We start from the raw sequence: 20,955 nt of genomic DNA, 5'->3' as shown, positions 1-20,955 counted from the left end.
AGTGCCTTAGAAGTCAGCTGGAAAGGTCTGTTTACTCAGAATGTCTCGGGGGACAAGTCTCATTTACTCAGCAGACACCCGTTTCTCCACTGGGCCCGCAATGCTTGTCCTTCAAGGGATAATAGCAGCATTTACTTGTTCCGTTTTTACAGTCATATGGCCGGTGGCACCAGATCCCCGGCAGTATATCTCGGTCCAGAGTCCAATCTAGCGTGCCGTGCCCTTCCGTCTTTACACAGGTCCTAAATTATGTTGTTAACAGTTGTGCCAAACACACAAACCAGCAATTTGCTCTCTATAATCGACTCCCCCTCTACTAGTCATTAGGAAAACAGGACAAAACAACCAAAAAGCATAGATTGAAAACATCACAATTTGCCTCATTAGCATGGGTGAACTGAGTGGCCCTGTTAATCAAGACTATGTCTCCTCTTTAGCCACACAATCCTGATTCCCTGACCCTATGCATCAGAATTCACTTTCACTGGCCAGCCATGGACAGGTCATCTGGAAATTCTTCCGACCTTCACTCATTTGCGTACTAATTGAATTTATAACATTCCTGGGTGCATTTTTTGCATGCACCAGCACAAAACCCCCTTTCAGTTCACCCACTAGCCCAGATACTTACAGGCCGTCGCACTATGGCAAAAATCAGAATCACACGACATACCATTCCACACACACACACACACACACACACACACATTCCATAGTAGAAGAAAAATAGATCTATACTCCTCTGTTCACACTGTTCTTTAATTTCATGACGCATGTACAGATCTTGAACTCCACATATATAAAAAAAAACAAAAAACAAAAACAGGAATCTTTTACTGTATAAAGGGGAAGTTTAAAAATCATCCATGAAAATGCAAGAAGCTGAGGAATCTGATTTGAAGAAATCTGATTAGTTACACTTCGCTACATTTCCACGCTGATACACACTGGATGGACAAGAATCAAAACTCTGTGCAAACACTCCCCCACAAACAAACACACACACCTACAAGCATAAGGCAGACATATTCCAACATTTTCAGATGAGCTGCATGTACCTCACATAATATTATGGAGTTTTGATCCATTCACTTCTTAAGACTGACATATATTTTTTTTTTTTTTTTTTTTTACACCTTTATTTAACCAGGCAAGTCAGTTAAGAACAAATTCTTATTTTCAATGACGGCCTGGGAACAGTGGGTTAACTGCCTGTTCAGGGGCAGAACGACAGATTTGTACCTTGTCAGCTCGGGGGTTTGAACTCGCAACCTTCCGGTTACTAGTCCAACGCTCTAACCACCTGTGACATACGGATGAGATCCAGGATTGCATCCACTATGTCAAAAACATAGCCATAAACCATTACATAACACATACAGTATGTTTAGAGGCTTACACGGTCTTCACTGGCCTCAGATGAGTTGCCTTTTGCCTGATTGTTTTCCAGCTGGACCCCGTTGGCGTCGCAGCAGATGTAAAAGAAATTCATTGAGTATATACGAACGACCCACGCACATGCAAACAAGGTCTCACCCACAGCGGCAGCACAAAAGGAGTGCTAATTTATCCTAAGTGCATTAACCAGGTCACCTATCCCATTGACCTACAAATGGGTTATCTCTGCAAGTCGCCCTAGTAAATCCGAACTCGGGCATTCAGTATTATTCATTTGAGGAAACCCCATGTGAAATGGAGAGCTTGGGACTAACGATTACCTGCAAATAGATGATTCTGAGATAATTGGCTTCAAAGTTCCAAACCCTCAATGGTTTGAAAGGTGTCAGCAATGTTTGTCTGATATTCTTTTGAATTTAACAAGATTGGGGTGTTGAGTACTATATGGGTAGAGAACATTGAACAGAACAAGGCTTGATCAATAACTCAATTTGGACAAAAATGCAGATCGAACCAATAGTCCCAAGCTCTTGCAATATAGAGTGCAGAATAAATCGAAAGCTCTCTCTAGCTTTGACATAATAAATATTGATATACAGATCATTTCAAATGCCCAAAAGAGAATTGCTCAAAGTATTTGCTGTCATTAAGTCGTCCATATAGATTATAATCACCACATAAATAAGTTACAAATCCATCATGACAGACCAATCAACTAAAGTGCTACCCTGGCATAGTAAGACATTATGAATGCCATTAGAGAGCGTTATAAAATGAGGCCTATTAAGTCATGAGCTACTTCTGCCAGCAGGCTGGTGGAGGGATTCAGATAATAAATACCAAGGCCACATTTTTATTGGGCCTAATAGTTCTTAATTTCTCTCATTTCTCATACGGCCTCCTTGTTAATGCCTTACTCATGGTTTTGAAATGGAAAGGCTTTCTGGGACTGTCCCCCCTGAATAAGGTGTGTTCAGGGCTCACCACGGATTTAATGTGACCACCTTCTGGGACACTTTTGTCCCTCATGTTGGCGGGGGCCCGTTGACGTAGCTCAGGGCCAGTTGGAAGGTGCGGGCAAGGGAGTTGGAGCGGTGGCACTCTGGGTCCATGAAGAGTGTTGTGGGCCAGACCAGCAGGGCTAGGAACACAGCCAGCAGGATGACCAGGAACACTGGGCTCCTCAGAGTCTTTAGTGCCCCCAGGGGCCACGAGCTGCACTGGGTTTGTCTGTCAGGGCACTCATTTGGCCTAGAGGAGGAGGGAAATGGATAGAAGGAGCATGATAGAATTACAAAGTCTCAGCATCGTTGAAGTCAGGGGTTGTTATTGACCTTGGGGACTGGGAGTGTGTGCTGTTTTTAATGTCTATAAAATCACATGGAGTGAGATTTGCTATCATCTTCTAATTGGTATTGAGTGGAATATCAAATGTCACGACGGGTACTTGCAGTGTTGTAGTTATGAAAGTTAAGCCTATTTGAGTGTATCTACGTATAATAAGTAAAAACTATGATAGTACAGTAATATAAGTTTAACCAAAGCATTGAATATTAAAACATATAGGCTACGTTTACACAGGAAGACCAATGCTGATCTTTTGCACAATTATTGGCAAAAGATCTGATTGGTCAAAAGATCAGAATTGGTCTTCCTGTTTAAAGGCAGCCAAAATTTACACGTGAATACCACTTTACTCACAGTTGCTCACTATGGACCACCTCCCATGAGGCATTGCAGTGCAGCTCTTCCTCTGGAGACTGGCAGATAAACAGGGGAATCAACAGAGAGGGACTGTGTGTGTGTGTGTGTGTGTGCGCACACACACACACACACACACCCCCCCCGACAGGGGATGCATTCATTTTGGCCTCTGCTCTGTAGGCCTATACAACATTTTACAAGGCAGCTGGCAAAGGTTTTTACTTTTAGTGTGATCTGCATGCATACAACCTGCCATCTTCATAAATAATGTGATACTGTTACCTGTGGGTTTGATTGAAGTCTACAAGTCATCGTATCAGACTGGAGCTGGAGGTCACATGACTGTGAATTGCAGGCGGCCAAGCACAGCTTCTGGGCGTGTGTCTGAACAGCAATGTCCCCAAGACTGTGGCTTCCCTCAGAGCAACAAGCACACTGACACACAGCAACAGCAGTTTGGGTTACGGCACAGGCTAGACTCATTCTACATGCAGTGTTTCTATGCAACAAAGGCCAATTGTAAATGAAAAGAGACGTCGAGACGTGGTCCAATGAGGTTCCCGTGCACCCACCCCCCCACCCACCCCCCCCCCCCCTCCCCCTCTCTCTCATGGGACCAAACCACCAGCGCCTCTATCCACTCACTGGGTTCTGACGACCGCTCGTGGCCTATGGTGTGTCTTTATTCGCTCGTCTGCAATTACAACAGACATAAAAAAAATCCAGTTAACGCTAGAGCGTTCCGCCGTCCTTGTAAAGCTGCCAATTAAGCCACGAGCGCAAAGAAATTACAAGAACCCCTTTGAATTGGAAAAGTTTCCTCTGCAAGGTTTGAGGCTTTGCAGTGAAATCAGGCTTTCCATCAGCACAGCGATTCACTTTCTTATGGACGTGTCCCCCTCTGGCGAACAGAATGCTTTAGTCAGGCTGGGCTTCAGACAGCTTAATTAGAAAGTAAAAAGCACCCTCCACAAAAAAAAAACAGAAGGGAAATGTTCCTGGGCTGTTTCTGTTCTGGTGACACTTAAAACGTGGCCTCTGCTACACCGATATATTTATAAATCTCAATTTTATTGTTTTGTTTACGAGTGAGACGAGGTATAAGATACTCTTTGTAGGCGGTGACACTTCCAAAATAGTGGGCAATGAATTTAAAGCTGCATGCAATGACACAAAACACAAAAGTGTGGATGAGTCTATGGATATTCACTTTGGTCGTGATGCCACCGAATTCTCCATGCATTTCTGCAAATATTGAAAAGGAAAGTCGATTCCTAGAGCTCATCACAGTATAATTTGTATTTATTTTTTTATTTAAAAAAGTGAGCCTTTTCCACAAAGTTGGTCTGCATAGAACCAAACACCTTTGTGTGTATGTCTCACTATACATGCCCCTCTGGACCAATGCTGGTAAAGAGGAACATAAGCAGAATCTAATCAGTGTGGAAGGTCAGCAGTCTTGGAGGCTCCAAGGCACATCTTCTCAGCCGTTCCAGAAAGCTACACACACACGTGAAGATTCTCACGTGATGCAGTACGCCGCTCAATGAAGGCTACTGTTGCTAGCAGCTCATTCCTCCAACTTTACTCGTTTGACTGCAGAGGCTAAAATTTTTTGGGTGTGGGCAAAGTCAATGTCCTCAAAGGATCAGAGGGTTTCTGTCTAAGTCATTATTTCCACCAATTAACTGAGACGACAATGAATTCTAATTTGGAGGAGATATGGGTCAGAGGGGACACTAGATCAGTCTTAAAAAGGCAGAGGAGTTTTACTGGGTTTAAGGCATACCTTCCCAGTACTGTCGGTCTGGACAGCCTTGGAGTAGGCTCTGTGCTGTTGGACCGAAAGGACCCTAGTGGGGACGGTGTGGCCACGCGTCTGTCCCAGCCAAGCGCTGATGCGAGCAGGGTCAAAGGTCACAGGCTCCGGGGAGGGTCCATCGGGCGTGGAGGTCGTCCAGCGGCCAGAGAGTAGAGGTCTGTCATCTCTGACACTCTGGGTTGTGGGAGGTGAGAACACCTCTGGACCTGCATACTCAAACCTCTCCAGACTCTGGAAACACCAGCCACAAGTGAGGATAGATTGTGTAATTTTACCTGGAATGAACTAACACATTTCATTGAGGTTTTCTGCTTTAATATGCAAAATCCTCAGAGGCTTTGATGTCTTTATATTGCTGGCTTAATCAGATGCTAAAAATCAGTCCTACACTAATGTATCTTCCACTATTAATTCCAATGGGTTTTGGTTTGAGTTCAACAGCAGTGCAACACAATCAGCATTATATTAGTCTCACCAGCAAAACAAAACTTCTCCCTACTGACACCGATGATAATGGAAGTATTGGCTTTAGGGTTAACTAGAAACAGAGCACTAAGATTGCTTTCACTCTAACACACACACATTTTCCACCTCTCGCACACACACACACACACACACACACACAATAACTCCTTGTTAATCAAATTGAACAACAACATTGTGACTCATCATAATTTCAATGGATCATTTGTTTCACCCTGACAGGCGGCTGCACATACTTCAGTATACACCAAATTCTTTTGCCGGTTGAACATAAGTTTACATTCCTGATAATTTTGCAAAAACATGTTGACCTGCCTCTGAGCCTAAGGGAACAGTGGCCGAGCGAAGAGCCAGAATACAGATCAGTAGGAGGAGCTACTCACCATGTCCTCTGCTGCGCTGTTATTTAGATCAGACTGAGAGCCTATGGAGCTGAGGTAACTCTGCCTCTTCACACCATCTCTGGCCAATGGCTTCTCTCGACCTGTTTGAACGACACAAGCACACCTCAAATCTGGTGCCAAGCCTCACCGACGCACATCGGAAACAACGACAGCGTCAATCACTTAAAAATGTTCCAATGGTATCCCAATGTTTGAGGATAGAACATGTGGATTATTCTAGAAGCTTCATTAACTTTTAATTTTAATCCATTGTAAATTGTTTCATTGCCTACCTGTGTGGGCGCTGAAATATGACAAGTCAGCGTCGTATTGGGAGACGGGGCCCCCGATGTCGACGGAGGGGTCCCACTCCAGCACCATGTGGTCCAGGTTGGGGGGGTTCCGCTGGTCTGGGGCGCTGCTCTTCTCAAACACACCATCCTGCTCCAACAGGATCTCAGATGGACAGCCGGAGTCAGAGGCTTGAGTCAGTACCCAGTCATCCTCATACACCTGACATAGGGAGGAGGGAGCAAAGGAGGAGGTATAAGCGGAAGGTAATAACGATAAGGAAGCTATAAAAACACACTACTGGTAGAGTTGTTCTCGGTGTTTGGCCTGCAACAGCAGATCAGAGCCAAGAGAGAAATTGACATTTCACAACCCAAAAACCACCTCGCTTTTCTTCACTAGCTTCCTGTAAACCATATATGCCTTTCAGAACAGCGGACAGAAGCTTAGAAGAGCAGGGTCTTAGAGTGGCAGGTGCAGTTAAAGATACAGGTTAAGCAGACCATACCAGTCTCATGCTGAGCAGGCGTGTGTGCAGACGGCCCACTCCCTCAAATACTTGGGCACAGTAGAGCAGCAGCTCCTGCAGCCCCGCCTCGATGTCTTGGGCGTCCTCTGGCTCGCTCCTCTGGATTAGCGCCTCACCCCGCTCCAGGAGACAGTTCAGACGCCTCGCATTCTCCCCCACTGCCTCCTGGAAGGTCTGAGGTCACACACACACACACACACAGCACAGTCAAATCAGAGAGGAGACATTTACCAGGGGAGAGGCCTGGTACTGGCATCTGGTAGCAGCAAGTCAGGGACAGTTAATGGGAATTACAGATAAATTACCAGGTAAAGCAGACGCAAAATTATGTTAGGCACAAGTGAGGACCGCTGATTACGTAGTCAGATTACTTAGCTGGTCAGTCCTGTCCAGTACAGTCCCAGGCCATGTCCTTTACCTGCAGCTCCCGCATCTTGTCACAGGTGTCCCTTCCAGAGAAGTGTTCCACCTCGGTCAGCCTAAGGTCCATGTCAGCAAGCCACACAGCCATCTCCTCCCTCTGGCCCTCAAACTCCTCCCGCTGGGACACACGGTGCTGGGGGAGGTGCAGGAGAAGACAGGGTAGGAAAGAGAGCATGTGAAGCGGGGGGGAATTGGATGTAGCGCAAAAAATAAATGTCCCCTATATACACTGCCTTAGACATCTTGTGCCTTCTACCTTGAGTCTGCGGCAGACACTCTCAACGGTTCCGTGTAGGCGGTCCCAGCGCTGACCACAGTCCTTGGCCATGCCCAGCAGGCGTGACCGCATGGCCCCATCAAAGAGCCTGGTCAGGGTCCTGTTCCTAAGGGTCAGACTGTCCAGCTGCACTAACCGAGCCCCAGCCTGGGTCCTCAGGCTCTGGGAGGGGAGAGCACAACAACTGGGGGTTTAGATAGAGACTTGTTGTTCTGTCTGTTCTATTATACAGGTGAACAAAACAGTGCCGTAATAACACCACCAACATGGGGCTTTAGACGGCCATTAGACAGCCTGATCTGGTCACTTTTACCTCAAATTTCTTGAGCTCCTCCTTGGCAGTAACAAAGAGCACATTGGCAGATCTCGGGGAGTCGGCAGACTTCTCAGCCAATTGGAGCCAGTCGCCGAGAGAGGAGCACTCCTTCATGAACTCATGCCATAGCACCCATTTTCTTTCCAGCCTTTGTGAGATAAAAACAAAGGCCAGACTGGTAAACAGAAAAGCACATTGATTAGGGTAGTATGGTTCACTGCTAGGAGAGACTGCAGAATCACCCCGTAGATCAATATAATCTACTATCCATTAATTAACTGTCCACGTTAATTAGGTCTTAATCCTTCAAGTCAGCAAATACACATGAGAAAACCCCATAGGGGATGAGAAAACAAATGTGTTGAGTTAAGAAAGGGGACTTTTCTGATACACACTTACTGGACACATCCATCCAGAGACAGGCTTCCATCTTGGATCAAGCAGCTTCCCAGTGGCAGACAGTCTTGGGGCTCCTCACCGATATCTAGAAGAGGAAGGAAATGGGACTCAGAAAGTAGGGGCTCAGTGTGCTCTAGGATCAGGTCCAATCCCAAGGGGCTGTTCACAGACTGGGTAGCGACTCGACGTTCATCCTCCTCCGACATTATGTCACTTCCAATGCTGCAGGGACAATGGTGTCCATGACTACCAGCTGGGAGTTGCACCTCCACATGCATCTTGGGCTCCACCTGTCACCTGGGCAGCTCCACCTGTTTGGGGTGGGAAAGTGTCGCTGCATTACAACACTCCGAAATGAGGGAACAATCACAACACATATACCCAATGCAATTAATTTGAAAGCATTTTTCACACGAACGTGTAACAATGTCTATAGTATGTTATCAGATGGAACCTACATGCTTTCAATGCACTCCGTAAAAAGGTGCGATCTTTGAAGAAACTATAAATCAAGGGTTGGATGTCTTGGAGCACTGTGTTGGGTGAGCACCTGAGTTAACCCATCCGGGTTATTCATAGAAGTAATTACAAACAGAGTTCTGAATGACTACCCAGGAATTGAGAGAGACAGCGTAGATGGTGCGTAGCTGAATGCCTCTCCCAAAGTGTGGCAACTACCCGAATGGTCAAGAAGTAATTTTCTGGGCCATCTAATCGTTTTGTAGTAGCAATCCCTCTTATGAATTATGACTCAGCAGTCCCACACTTCAGACCATTCTAAAAAAGGGGTTAGGAGCTGAAAACAGAGGACGTTTTCACATTACAGACTGTTGGTTAGGAAACTAAAAACAGTAAAAGAGTAGTCTTTCAGTCCCGTCGATGTTGACATTAACCATTTCTGCCTGCCTCTAGAAAATAATACAACAAAAGATGAGGGTGTGTAATTAAACCAGTCTGAAACATGCACTTGTCTGGTCAGTGCATAGGAGATGTTGTACCCACCGTGACTATTAAAACCTACCCAGAAACCGTGGATGGATGGTGGCATTCATGCAAAACTGAAAGCGTGAGCCACCGCATTTAACCATGGAAATGTGACTGGGATTATGGCAGAATACAAACAGTGTAGTTATTCTCTCCGCAAGGCAATCGAACAAGTGAAATGTCAGCAGAAAAGTGGAGTCGCAATTCAATGTATGTGGCAGGGTTTACAAACAAAAACCAGCCACGTCACGGACACCAACGTCTTGCTTACAGACAAACTAAACACCTTCTTTGCCAGCTTTGAGGAAAATACAGTGCCACCGACGCGGCCCGCTACCAAGGACTCTGGTCTCTCCTCTGTGGCCGACGGACATGCTTCAATATGGCCGCCACTGTTCCGCAACCCAAAAAGGCAAGAGAACTAAAGGACTATCATGCACTTCTGTCATCATGAAGTGCTGAGTCTAGTTAAGGATCAGATCACCTCTACCTTACCTGACACCCGAGACCCGCTTCATTTTGCTTACCGCCCCAATAGATCCAGACGATGCAATCGCACTGCACACTCCTCTACCCCATCTGGACAAGAGGAATACCTATGTAAGAATGCTGTTCATTGACTATAGCTCAGAATTTAACACCATAGTAACCTCCAAGCTCATCATTAAGCTAGAGGCCCTGGGTCTCAACCCTGCCCTGTGCAATTGGGTCTTGGACTTCCTGACAGGCCGCCCCCAAGTGGTGACTGTAGGAAACACATCCACTTCACTGATCCTTAACACTGGGGCCCCACAAGGGTGCGTGCTCAGCCCGTTCCTGTACTCCCTGTTCACCCATGACAGCGTGGCCATACACGCCTCCAACTCAAACATCAAGTTTGCAGACGACAACAGTTGTAGGCCTGATTACCAACAACGAGAGCCTACAGGGAGGTGGTGAGGGCACTGAGTATAGTGTCTGCAAACCAACCTCAATGTCAACAAAACATTGGAGATGATCGTGGACCTCATGAAACAGCAGAGGGAGCACCCACCTATCCACATCGACAGGACAGCAGTGGAGAAGGTGGAGAGTTAAGTTCCTCGGCGTACATATCACGGACAAACTCAAATGGTCCACCCACAGACAGTGTGGTGAAGAAGGCGCAATAGCGCCTCTTCAACCTCAGGAGTCTGAAGAAATGTTGCTTGTCACCTAAAACTTTTACAGATGCACAATTGAGAGCATCCTGTCGGGCTGCATCACCGCCTGGTACAGCAACTGCACCGCCCACAAGCGCAAGGCTCTCCAGAGGGTGGCGCGGTCTACACAACGCATCACGGGGGGCAAACTACCTGCCCTCCAGGACCCCTACAACACCCGATGTCACAGGTAGGCCAAAAAGATCAAAGACAACAACCACCCGAGCCACTGCCTGTTCACCCCGCTATCATCCAGAAGTTGAGGTCAGTACAGGTGCATCAAAGCTGAGACCGAGAACCTGAAAAACAGCTTCTATCTCAAGGCCATCAGACTGTTAAACAGCCATCACTAACACAGAGGCTTGCTGCCAACATACAGACTTGAAATCATTGGCCACTTTAATAAATGGATCACTAGTCATTTTAATAATGTTTACATATCTTGCATTACTCATGTCATATGTATATACACACTGAATTTTAGATAATCTTGCCTATCCTTTACTTAGATGTGTGTGTATTAAGTAGTTGTGTAATTGTTAGATTACATGTTAGATATTGCTGCACTGTCGGAACTAGAAGAACAAGCATTTCACTACACTCGTAATAACATCTGCATGTGACCAATAACATTTGATTAGATTCATGCAGACCGGTCTGTTTAATCCTGGTTGTAGGCCCGGTCTGTTTAATCCTGGTTGTAGGCCCGGTCTGTTTAATCCTGGTTGTAGGCCCGGGCTGTTTAATCCTGGTTTTGTCTGTCATCTCTACAGTATAGTAAAGTATAATAGTTTCTCTTCCCTTCTTTCTCTCGCTTTTATTCAGTGATTGATGGCACATTGGGCAGCAGCCTGTGAGAACGTTTCAGAGTGGGCACAGGTTTCTGAGGCTGTCAGATCTTTAAATCGTGAATTATAAAACAGAAAAGATTGGCAAAAAGACTAACATTTATCTAAATACCATTTAGAGCAGTGATATTCAAAGTCGGGGTCGTGACCCCTAGTAGCATCACGGGGGAACTTCAGTGGCGTTACCAAAAACAAAACCTTACGAGTACAGATCATTGTATGGGACAACAAAATGTTTTTGAGAAAGATAATTGTATTTATTGGTTTCTTTCATTTTGATGTAATGAATTGATGGTCATTTGTTGATGTAAAAATGTAAATTTGTCATTCAATTTTGGGTGGGGTCGCAAATAATTATTGGGAGAAAAATATGGGCTCCCTGCGAGAAAAAAAAAACATTTGAATACCACAGATTTAAAAATGTATTTTTTGCATTCATTAGCTACGGAGGATACTTTTTGATGCAGTCTTCTCATTGTCATTCATAACTAATTTCCATGTTGCCATGCTTCAGGGCAGAAGGCATGTTGCCATGTGAAAGGAATGACAGCTCCTTCCAGGGGAAGTAGAACAGTGTGGAGGATGTTTCCAACACACATCACTGGCAATCTGCAATCCCACTTGTGAGAGTCCATCGACCCAACTGTCTAAACTTAGTATTCCTTTCAGATCCTCTTGAGGAACAGTCAGGATTGCAGAAGTTCTTTAGTCAGTGCAGAGATTTCACTATCAAGTTTGAACTCTTGGCAAACTTCTTACGTGGTTCTCAGTTTGTTCATTTGTGTGGCACAAAGACGTGAGAAACTCTCCATTTGAGCCAACCTGTCAGACAGTGACATGCCCACAACTAATGACTAAACTGAAGTCCATAGGTCACAGAGACTGCCAGGAAAAACGTTATGTAGGGCAGATGTGAGACCAGGCTGTCGGTGGAGTCTGAACTACTATCATGTGCGATACAGTTATGGACAACATCAATAAAAATGGAAAGGGATGATTATATGACCCAAAAGTAAATATTGCTTATCTTACGGTGACATGAAACAGGGAACACAAGGTTCACATGGTTACCACTGCGTTATGCCAACCCAATCTGCTCACATTACTAGTGTTGTCAATCAAAATGTCCCATAAACAACTTGCTTGAGATGCCCTGGAGACTTAACACTTCACAACAAATTACCACAGGACTGTTCTTTTCCATGACAGCCATTTTTTTTATGCAGTTAAATAGAAATCCAGATTGTGGAAGTAGCCTGTAGGCTCTTTAAGAATTCCCTCAGCCTTGGAGGCCGATAAACCACTTCTTCACACTTGTGTCCGGAAGAGTTAAGTGGGCACCACTGTTTCCCTGGTATAAAAAAAAGCCAAATAGATTTCCCCCGGAACATTACCAGGGAAAAGAGGTTAATCCGCGGAGTCAGTCTGCTATTCAGTCTTTGACAGAAAGTATCAACTGTCATTTGCCTAAACATTGACTCAACCTTCAGGTCACGTACTGCTGGCTACATGTTCTTATTGGGACAGTGTTCGGGGACAATAATTAATTGGCAATTGCATCCCTTTAGCCGTCTGACTTGTGGTGGACACAAAGTTTATAAGCAGCTGGGACAGGTCGTTCTTTGTCCGGGTGTGTGAAGGCAGCTCCTCTCCTCTTCTAATGGTGAAAAAAACCCACAAAAAAAAAACAGCTATTGGTATGCAGGTCCTATGCCCGGAGGAGAGGCTCAGGGCTGAACAGACCGAGGCACCACACTGCTGCATGAATCACATTTATCTGCCTGGATACTAGTAGATGGGCTCTACATCACCACCAGTGACCACGTAGTTAGTCTTTCTCAACAAAACTTAACTTTGACTTCAGCACTTTTTAGTCCATGCCAACTAGTTCAGTACTTCAACAACACTCGGAGGGCGAATGCAGTTCAGTCGAAAGGACTAGGCACAGCAGGCAAAATTAAACAAATAACAAGTACGGAGCCATTGGAAACATTACATACTATTTGTGAAAAGTGACAACTGTGCACGTCACCATAGCTGAAATAATGACATCTTAACAAAACACCTTGATCTGTTCTCATCCCAACAGTTAGCATGCCTTTCGACACGTTTACAGTGCCCGTCTCTTTTGCAGCGCCCGTCTCTTTTGCAGCATGTCCGACCACTCCCTTCTGTGCCATACCACGGGCAGAGTGAGGAGGAGCAGCCGTGGGGGACATCCAGTGGGACAGCCAGTGAGTAGCAGAGAAAATGGAGCGCAGCGTCACGTCTTCAACTGCTCCCAACCCATCCCCCTCAAACTCACTCCCCTCACCCCAATGGCCCAGAGACTGCGGCCATTGTCTCGGTAGCACAAAAGACTCAAAGTGAACAAATGCGCCTTTCTGCTGTCCGGATGGAGTGCGGAAGACAGGCCTGGGACACCTGATCTATCCCTCCATCTGCACAGAGAAAGAGGCAGCCAGGGAGAGAAACTCACCGTTAGTCATCCCCGAAACTGATCCAAGATCAGAACACTTAACACAGTCAGTTGCGGGAGAGGAAAGGAGCAGGTCCAGAGGAGAGATCTGGTGACCCTCAAACTTTTTCACCCTCCAACTAAGTCTCTGCATTAATTGAGTGAGAACGAGAAAGAAAATGGCAGAGACAAAATGGAGGGCGAAGCAGAATGAGAAAGGAGAGAAACAGCGATTGAAAGAGAGGGACAGATAGGAGAAAGGATGATAGAGTGAGTGAGTTGTGTACTGTAGTACCGAGACTGTAGTATTCAGCCCTCAGTGACTGAAAGACAAATATTAGTTTGTAACTACTGCACTCTAATAGAAAAGTGGTTAAACATCAAATAGACTACAAAAGCTCTCTCATATTTCATAGGCTGCTAGAATTACTGAGCCTTCCCTACTAATATTTACTAAAAAGGTGCGTTTGGAAGCAATGCTACGTTGGTTAAACCCGACCCCATGTTTCCAACAGCAATACCTCAGTCTTTAGATTAAGTCTCTGTATAAAAATGCCTAAAGTATGTGATGAGTACAAAACAACAAAGACCCAAAACAGAGAAATTACGTGAACACAATGGAACAAGAGGCCTGGCCGGGAACAGGAAGAGATTGTGTGGTCAAGTACACTTTAGGTTACACAGATTATGTTTGGTGTCAGATAAAATCTCTTTTAATGAGGGCTGTATCTAATGTTGTGCTTGATCAGGCATGGGAAACTGGTGCTCTGGATATCATAGCTATACTATCGCTAAGAGGAGGGAGAGGGAATAACCCAAGTCACACAAGAGCCCAGGACTGAAGAGTACAATATTTATTTTTATTAATATTTTTTTTTTTTTGGGGGGGGGGGGGGGGGGGGTCATCTTTCTCCAAATGCAGAGCACATTCCTCCATCATTGACCATCATGCAGCCACACACAATGCCGTATAGGATAAGGGAATGTAACAATTCTTAGAGGGCTAGAGCACTCAATTAGACTCAGTGGTTCGCAATGTTCCTTGTGTCCTACAATTCATTTATTAGACATCAGGGGAAATTAACAGACCGAAATGTGTTTTGCTAAATAACTAAAAGAGCAAGCTTATGAATGCAACGGAAATTGACTGGAATGAAAGCCAAAAAAAAAAAAAAAACCTTTCTGGAAACAATTTAGAGGCCTGCGATGGACATCTGCAAGAGGGGCATAGACGGACAGATAGAGACTTAATCAAAATGGATGTCTGGACGGAAACCAAAATAAATCACAACACTTTAGAGTCCCTGTTAAACAATACCGTTTTGGTTATAGGAGAGCAGCAGGTAAATGAAACCGACCCCGAATCCAGTTCAGAAATCTTTTATCTGTTTATTTACCCTCTCAGCTCCACGTAGGGAGCTTGGAGAGACACTCTACTGCCAGATGCTATTCTTGAGGAGCTGAGCCCCTGAAGAGGGGACATTTTGTGACCACGATTAAGAGATCTGTAACCTTCAATGATGAGAGGGTATCATATCAATACCGAAATGAGAAAGGCCTGCAATTCTCCTTCTGATTAATGTCCTTACACCCTTTACCTCTAGGTCAGGGATAGTAAATTAAATAGCTATCTAAGATATCCTGATAGACATCTGCTCACAAAATCATGAGTTGGGTTTCACCGTTTCACAGACAGCACCGTTGTCAGCTTTCTGGTCCAGGGCCTGGCACTTGTCTGAGGGATTCAGTAGTTAATTAGCCGACACCAATTTCTTCAGGTCAAGCACTGCTCAAAGGAGCAGAATCATTTTTATTTAATTGCTGGTCACTAATGAAAAAAGGACTGTCAAAGGGCTGTGAAGATACACGGTTATTCCCATTAGGCCTATACAAACTTGCTTTATTCACTGGCATTACAAGGTTTAGACATCGGCCCGCAAGCGATGTGCAATTTGTTGTGTAAAAGTACTCTACCTTTTTTTCTTTCACCTTTATTTAACCAGGTAGGCCAGTTGAGAACAAGTTCTCATTTTCAACTGCGACCTGGCCAAGATAAAGCAAAGCAGTGCGACACAAACAGAGTTACACATGGGATAAACAAACGTAGTCAATAACACAATAGAAAAAACCTACATACAGTGTGAGGAAATGAGGTAAGATTAGGGAGGTAAGGCAATAACTAGACTATAGTGGCAAAATAATTACAATTTAGCAACTAAACACTGGAGTGATAGACCTTGTGAAAAAGAGCACAATTTTCAGTGAAAATTAGATGGCTGAGGAGTATTTGGTTCCACTAAGAGTTGTAGGTCCAGCAGTAAGGTTATTGATGCCACATCCTCAAAAAGTAATAACCTCAAGGCATGACAGGGAATTCACTTGTAAAAATGAGTCATGCATACTGTAGTTTCATAGTACAGCAGCCAGACATTAACTGGTTCCTTGTGAAAACAATTTCAGTGGAAATTACACTTTAGGCCTACATGTTAGTACTACCTGAGATAAACACCATTCCTGCCTGCTCTTGGAATTTGTAATAACATTGACGAAACTCGAATGTTGTTAATGACCCACTTTGTCTCTCGCCAAACAAAAAGTGAATGAAATAACATGTTATAATTGTACATTTTAATAGACCTACCCGAACGTTTAAACTATGCTGACGTCAACAAAAAAAAAATCACCAATAGCATTGAGACAGTGAAACAAACGGGCAACTTACGATTCTATTTCGTCTGGATTCACAGGTAGAATTCATACAGCTGGGAGGTCTTGACACTTGGAAGCCCCATTTCGCTTAACGCCTAAATGTGACAAACACCTATTCGAAAATGCGGAGGGACGTTTGTGCACACTTAAACAAACAACCATAGGATGACATTTGTGAAGTTGATCTGCTTTCTCTTGTAGATGTAACCACTATCGAATGAGCACGCCGGCGTTATGAATGTGGCAGGTAACTTGACCTGTCACAGGTAGTTTGAAACCACACCCCTCGCGTTCTACTCACCTGCATTTAACTTCCGCCTACCTGCATGTGTCCCAGACAAAAATAGGATCTATCAAAAAATGTTGCCTTATCCATTCTTTCATAACTGAAAAATACAGTGGACAATTCAATTGAAGTTTCTCTTATAGATTTATTTTTTTAACTCAAAAGGTTAAACTGTGATACAAAAAATATATGATTCAAAGACAGATGTCTGGATCATTTTAAATAAATGCAAACGTTTACATGTATTATACAGGCCATGTGCACAGCTCTTCTAGCCCTTATATGTAATTATTCAAATGAAGGCATACTGTAGGCCAGTTACATAAGGATGGTATAAAAAGAGGTTGAAGTGGCTTGTATAAGATTTTAATTCTAAATTGCAAACATTTTATACTCATATGAGTATAACTTAACTGACTTGCCTAGTTAAATAAAGGTTCAATACAAAAATGAGTATATTATAATTTTCACCCCAGTTGTCTTGAACACAGAGAATATCTTGGTAAATCTAGTTGGCTCAGGCCTCCAGAAATAGTGGAGTGACTAGCATAAAGATGTGACTCATAACCCCCATGATTTACAGTAGATCCTGTGGTTTTAGGGGACAGTGAAATAAGATAGAATTGATACAGATTCAGGGTGCATTGTAATTGTATTTGTGTCATTAGAGAAGGCACAGCTGATTAACTCACACTGTACTAATAGGTAGCCAACACCCCCCCCCCCCCCCCCCCCCCCAAGGAGTCCCTTTGTTGTTGATTACAGTGAAACAAAGGAGGGGCATCGGCAAGGCAAACATTCCCCTCACTGTAGTCACATATACAGGCTACAGAGCCTCAGTGTGGGGCATGAACACAGCATGCCAGAGAGATTGATTGTGATGTCTTTATTCTTTTGAAACTTCTGCGACTGTAATGTTTACTGTTAATTGTCATTGTTTATTTCACTTTTGTATATTATCTACCTCACTTGCTTAAGCCCCTTGAATTGAATTGAGAGAGACAGACAGATTCAGGCTTTTACATTGATTGCTTCACTCTCTCAGCTCATGTCTTAGAGGAGGGCTCAGTCAGACGGTTTTCGTTGGTGCTTCAGTAGAAACAGGGGGAGTGAGTGAGAGAGATAGAGATTATATGCTTACCGCGTTCCCACTCTCCAACCGAATCTAACGCCAAATCTCTTTTTAACAAGGGGAGAGGGGAGATGGGGGAGGGGCAAGGCATGCGAGATAACTCACTGAGCACTTCTGAATGGATTACCCAATCGGCTAATTATGACAAAAAACACTGTAAATATACATCAGAGTGGTTTTACTCTCCATGCTCTCTCTCTCTCTCTGTTTTAATTATGCTATGGAGTGGGAAGGGGGCTTACCAATTGGCCTTTCCGGAGAAACAAAAGAGAAGAGCCACTGGTGAGGAGGCCACACGCTTCCTTTAGACAGAGTGCAGGGAGGAAGTTCATCATCAGAGCTCCACAGAGAGAATGAGATGGCATCTCAGTAGTCAATACAGAAGACGATGACAGCCCTCACTGGACGGTGTGCGTTAACTCTTTTTTTTCTACCTGATTTGAGACACAAGGAAGGAACCTAGTTTGAATGGTCTTCTGTGGCCAACTTAATTCATTCCATTGAGATATGTAATATACAGTTAGTACTATAAAGTGGACACGGTTGTGAGCAAGGTAGGCAGTCAATGGCAGAGTAGGTGGGATAGTCGTTTAGCGAGGCATGCCGAGTGCAGAGGTCTGACAGGGTTCACAGCAGCATCAGCAGGAAGGCGACTCAAACAGCGGATCCCTTCCATTTATGGAGAGCCCTTCCAGGAGACACAGCCTTTAATAAAAGCCACATCTAATGGACAAAATGTCCGTCCCTGGTCTGGCCTATTAACCTAGAATGAAATGGTGCCCCTATTCTGTTGATGTTTATGCTGATTGGTCCCTCCAATGTAATTCACAGCCTTCTTTTTTGTTACTGACTTGTCTACTGCCTTTGTTAGACTTAGCACATCTATAGGAGTTCTCTAAAGCATGGAATGTTATGTAATGGCTGTGGATGGTATTATAATTTTGGGGCATGTGTATTGCCTACTACTGCCCATAGCCTGAACTACACTAGACAGACAGTAGGTAGGAACATTGAATCCTTTGATCAGCAAGATCATTATGTAAGTGGGCTGGCAAATTGAGCTACTTTCCCATGCATACTTGATGCGATACTCACATAATATTCACATTCCCTGTATGGTGACGAATTGAAGATAAATTATGATTAAGTGATTGCCATTGATTTGTAGAGCTAAAACATGAGAAGAATACTATCATTTCGAGCCATTGCCTATCTATTACTGGCGTGAGACACAATTTACAGTGTGTAAGCGATTGTTCAGGCATTAAGATTGTTTTTAAGATGCCAGTTTAACAAGTCACATCATCACGATAACCCCAAGAGGATATCATTTCCACAAATTAAACCTAGTAATAAACACTGTGAAAAAAAAAACATCTCTTTAACATGAACCCTCCCTCCCCATTTTAGAGTGTCTTACTCCCATTGGGAAAAAGCTGCAGTTGTCAGCTCAGGTCTTCATCTCAACCAAGAGTAAATATTTTAGCGTTACACTTAGCGGGAGCAAGGCAAGTAGAAGCCTTGGTTAGCATCCTAGCTGATTGAATCTTAGAGGAGTCAATGATTAAAAAAAAAAAAAACATTCCAATGTTGTGCTTTGTCAGGGAGGAATGCTTACGCTGACCAAAGATGTCTCTTAATTTGCCACGCAAACAGACATTATGTATGACTGAATGATTGGTGCAGAGGACATAATATCTCATCGGGAAAGAAGACTCCCTGTATTTTGATTATTCAGTTTAACGAGATTGGCCCTGATGGTAACATATTGTGCAATATGCACATTTTATTTCTGTATTTCACGTAGGTTAACTTTATGAGAATTAGGTCATTTCTGGGTTAAAGCCCAAAACTCTAGAATAGTCAACTCTCAGTGTGTGCAGACAGGGAAGCTGAGTGATGACTTGAGTCTTGTTAAGTGAATGCTTGTCCAAATCATTCACAGCAGGCAGAGGAAGTCAGGTGAAGTAAATTGACATTGAAGGGTAATATTTTGTCAGAGGTTGTACCTTCAAACGAGGGTACTCGGTAGTAATAATGAATCCGTGTAGCAAAGGCCCGGCATGCTTTCTCCTGTCTGATTGTGTTTGTGCAATGACGTCTGGTTTCACATGCAAGGAAGTCATATGCTTTTCTTTGGCAGCATGTGCAATGTTACATACTGCAATTGTCAAGACAATGTAACCACATAAATTACTACGTTAACCATAGAATCCCATTCATTAAACATTCAACTGCCACTGGGAGACAGATCACTCCATTCGAAATGTCGTTTTTTATACATACGCTCCCATTTAGAGTTCATTGTTTACATATGGTTTAACATCAAAGAGCCAGCTATGGTTTGGTTTCTTATCTCCTTCATTGATGACCATATGAGTTTCTTTACATTGACGATCAGTACTGTCAACATTCATTTTGCAAGTCTAACACGCCTGAGATGACACCTCTTTTATCTAAAACATGGATTTACATATAACCTACACAGATCATATGCCATCTAAACATCATATGGACACTTGTGTCATAACTGAGTTCTAACAGACACATCTTTCTTTGAACATAAACAACCCTTTGGTCAAAGGTCTGAATGGTCATAAATAATGTATTCCTAACGATACAGTATGATTTTAAAACAAATTTCCCAAATATTATTGATATTCCTATATAGTATCCCCTCATGATTGAGGATGCCCTGCCTCCTATGTACAAAAAAACGGATCGTATGTTAGTCTATTGGACAGATATGAATAGCGTACATAAAAAACTAATAGAAACGTTAACCTATACTCGGTTATTTACGTAGGGATTTTACAAAGCATCTCTGATTGGCTCCAGTAATTGACTGGAATGGAGTAGGCTAGGCGCATTACTCTTGATCCGTTCAGTGCATAAACAGTGACATGTGCCGTCTCAAACCACCGATCAAAAGAAGGTTTCAAACACGACAATTTGGGGATTCAATATTTCACAAACGTTGTTCGTGGTTAGGATTCGGGTGCTAGTATCGGGTAGTTGATTATTTCCTTGTCTCATGAAGTGTTTTCGCTTTGCTCAATTGATTGTGCTCGTGCCCTACTTACGCTTCTAATCAACAAAGTAAACAAACACATTTTTAGTCTTTAGGAAAGGGCACCACCAGCTGGTTACAAAGATAATTGCAGCATATTTCAGACAAAGGCCACACATAACTGGGTTATGAATAACTATGCCAACAAAAGGCTACTGTGAATGCTCACAAAATAATTGTGACGTTGAAAATGGAAGTCTGGGTAGCCCACATATACGAAAGATCATAAGACTCACTCATGCGACTGTCTTTTCTAGGCTAC

At 43.7% G+C, this 20,955-nt stretch overlaps 1 protein-coding gene across 2 annotated transcripts; it reads right to left on the bottom strand.

Moving 5' to 3' along the window:
• Positions 1 to 743: 743 nt before the first annotated feature.
• Positions 744 to 16,478, bottom strand: LOC110507489 (nesprin-2). Of its 2 annotated transcripts, XM_021587510.3 has the most exons (12): positions 16,219 to 16,478; positions 8,026 to 8,336; positions 7,624 to 7,774; positions 7,290 to 7,472; positions 7,029 to 7,166; positions 6,590 to 6,784; positions 6,084 to 6,303; positions 5,791 to 5,891; positions 4,892 to 5,155; positions 3,385 to 3,537; positions 3,100 to 3,158; positions 744 to 2,649 (listed from the first exon to the last, which is right to left on the bottom strand). In XM_021587510.3, the coding sequence occupies exons 2-12, from the start codon at positions 8,301 to 8,303 to the stop codon at positions 2,424 to 2,426; spliced, it is 1,968 nt and encodes a 655-aa protein (XP_021443185.2). In that variant the 5' UTR covers positions 8,304 to 8,336; positions 16,219 to 16,478; the 3' UTR covers positions 744 to 2,423. The 2 variants fall into 2 exon arrangements, with proteins under 2 accessions (XP_021443185.2, XP_021443186.2); XM_021587511.3 differs by lacking the exon at positions 4,892 to 5,155 and having other exon boundaries at positions 16,219 to 16,467.
• Positions 16,479 to 20,955: the final 4,477 nt, after the last annotated feature.

This window comes from Oncorhynchus mykiss, chromosome 27 (assembly GCF_057628025.1).
Source record: "Oncorhynchus mykiss isolate SJ-2025 chromosome 27, ASM5762802v1, whole genome shotgun sequence".
NCBI classification, from domain to species: Eukaryota; Metazoa; Chordata; class Actinopteri; order Salmoniformes; family Salmonidae; genus Oncorhynchus; species Oncorhynchus mykiss.
Note: the sequence above shows the minus strand (reverse complement) of the source record. Positions and strands in the feature narration are given on the sequence as shown.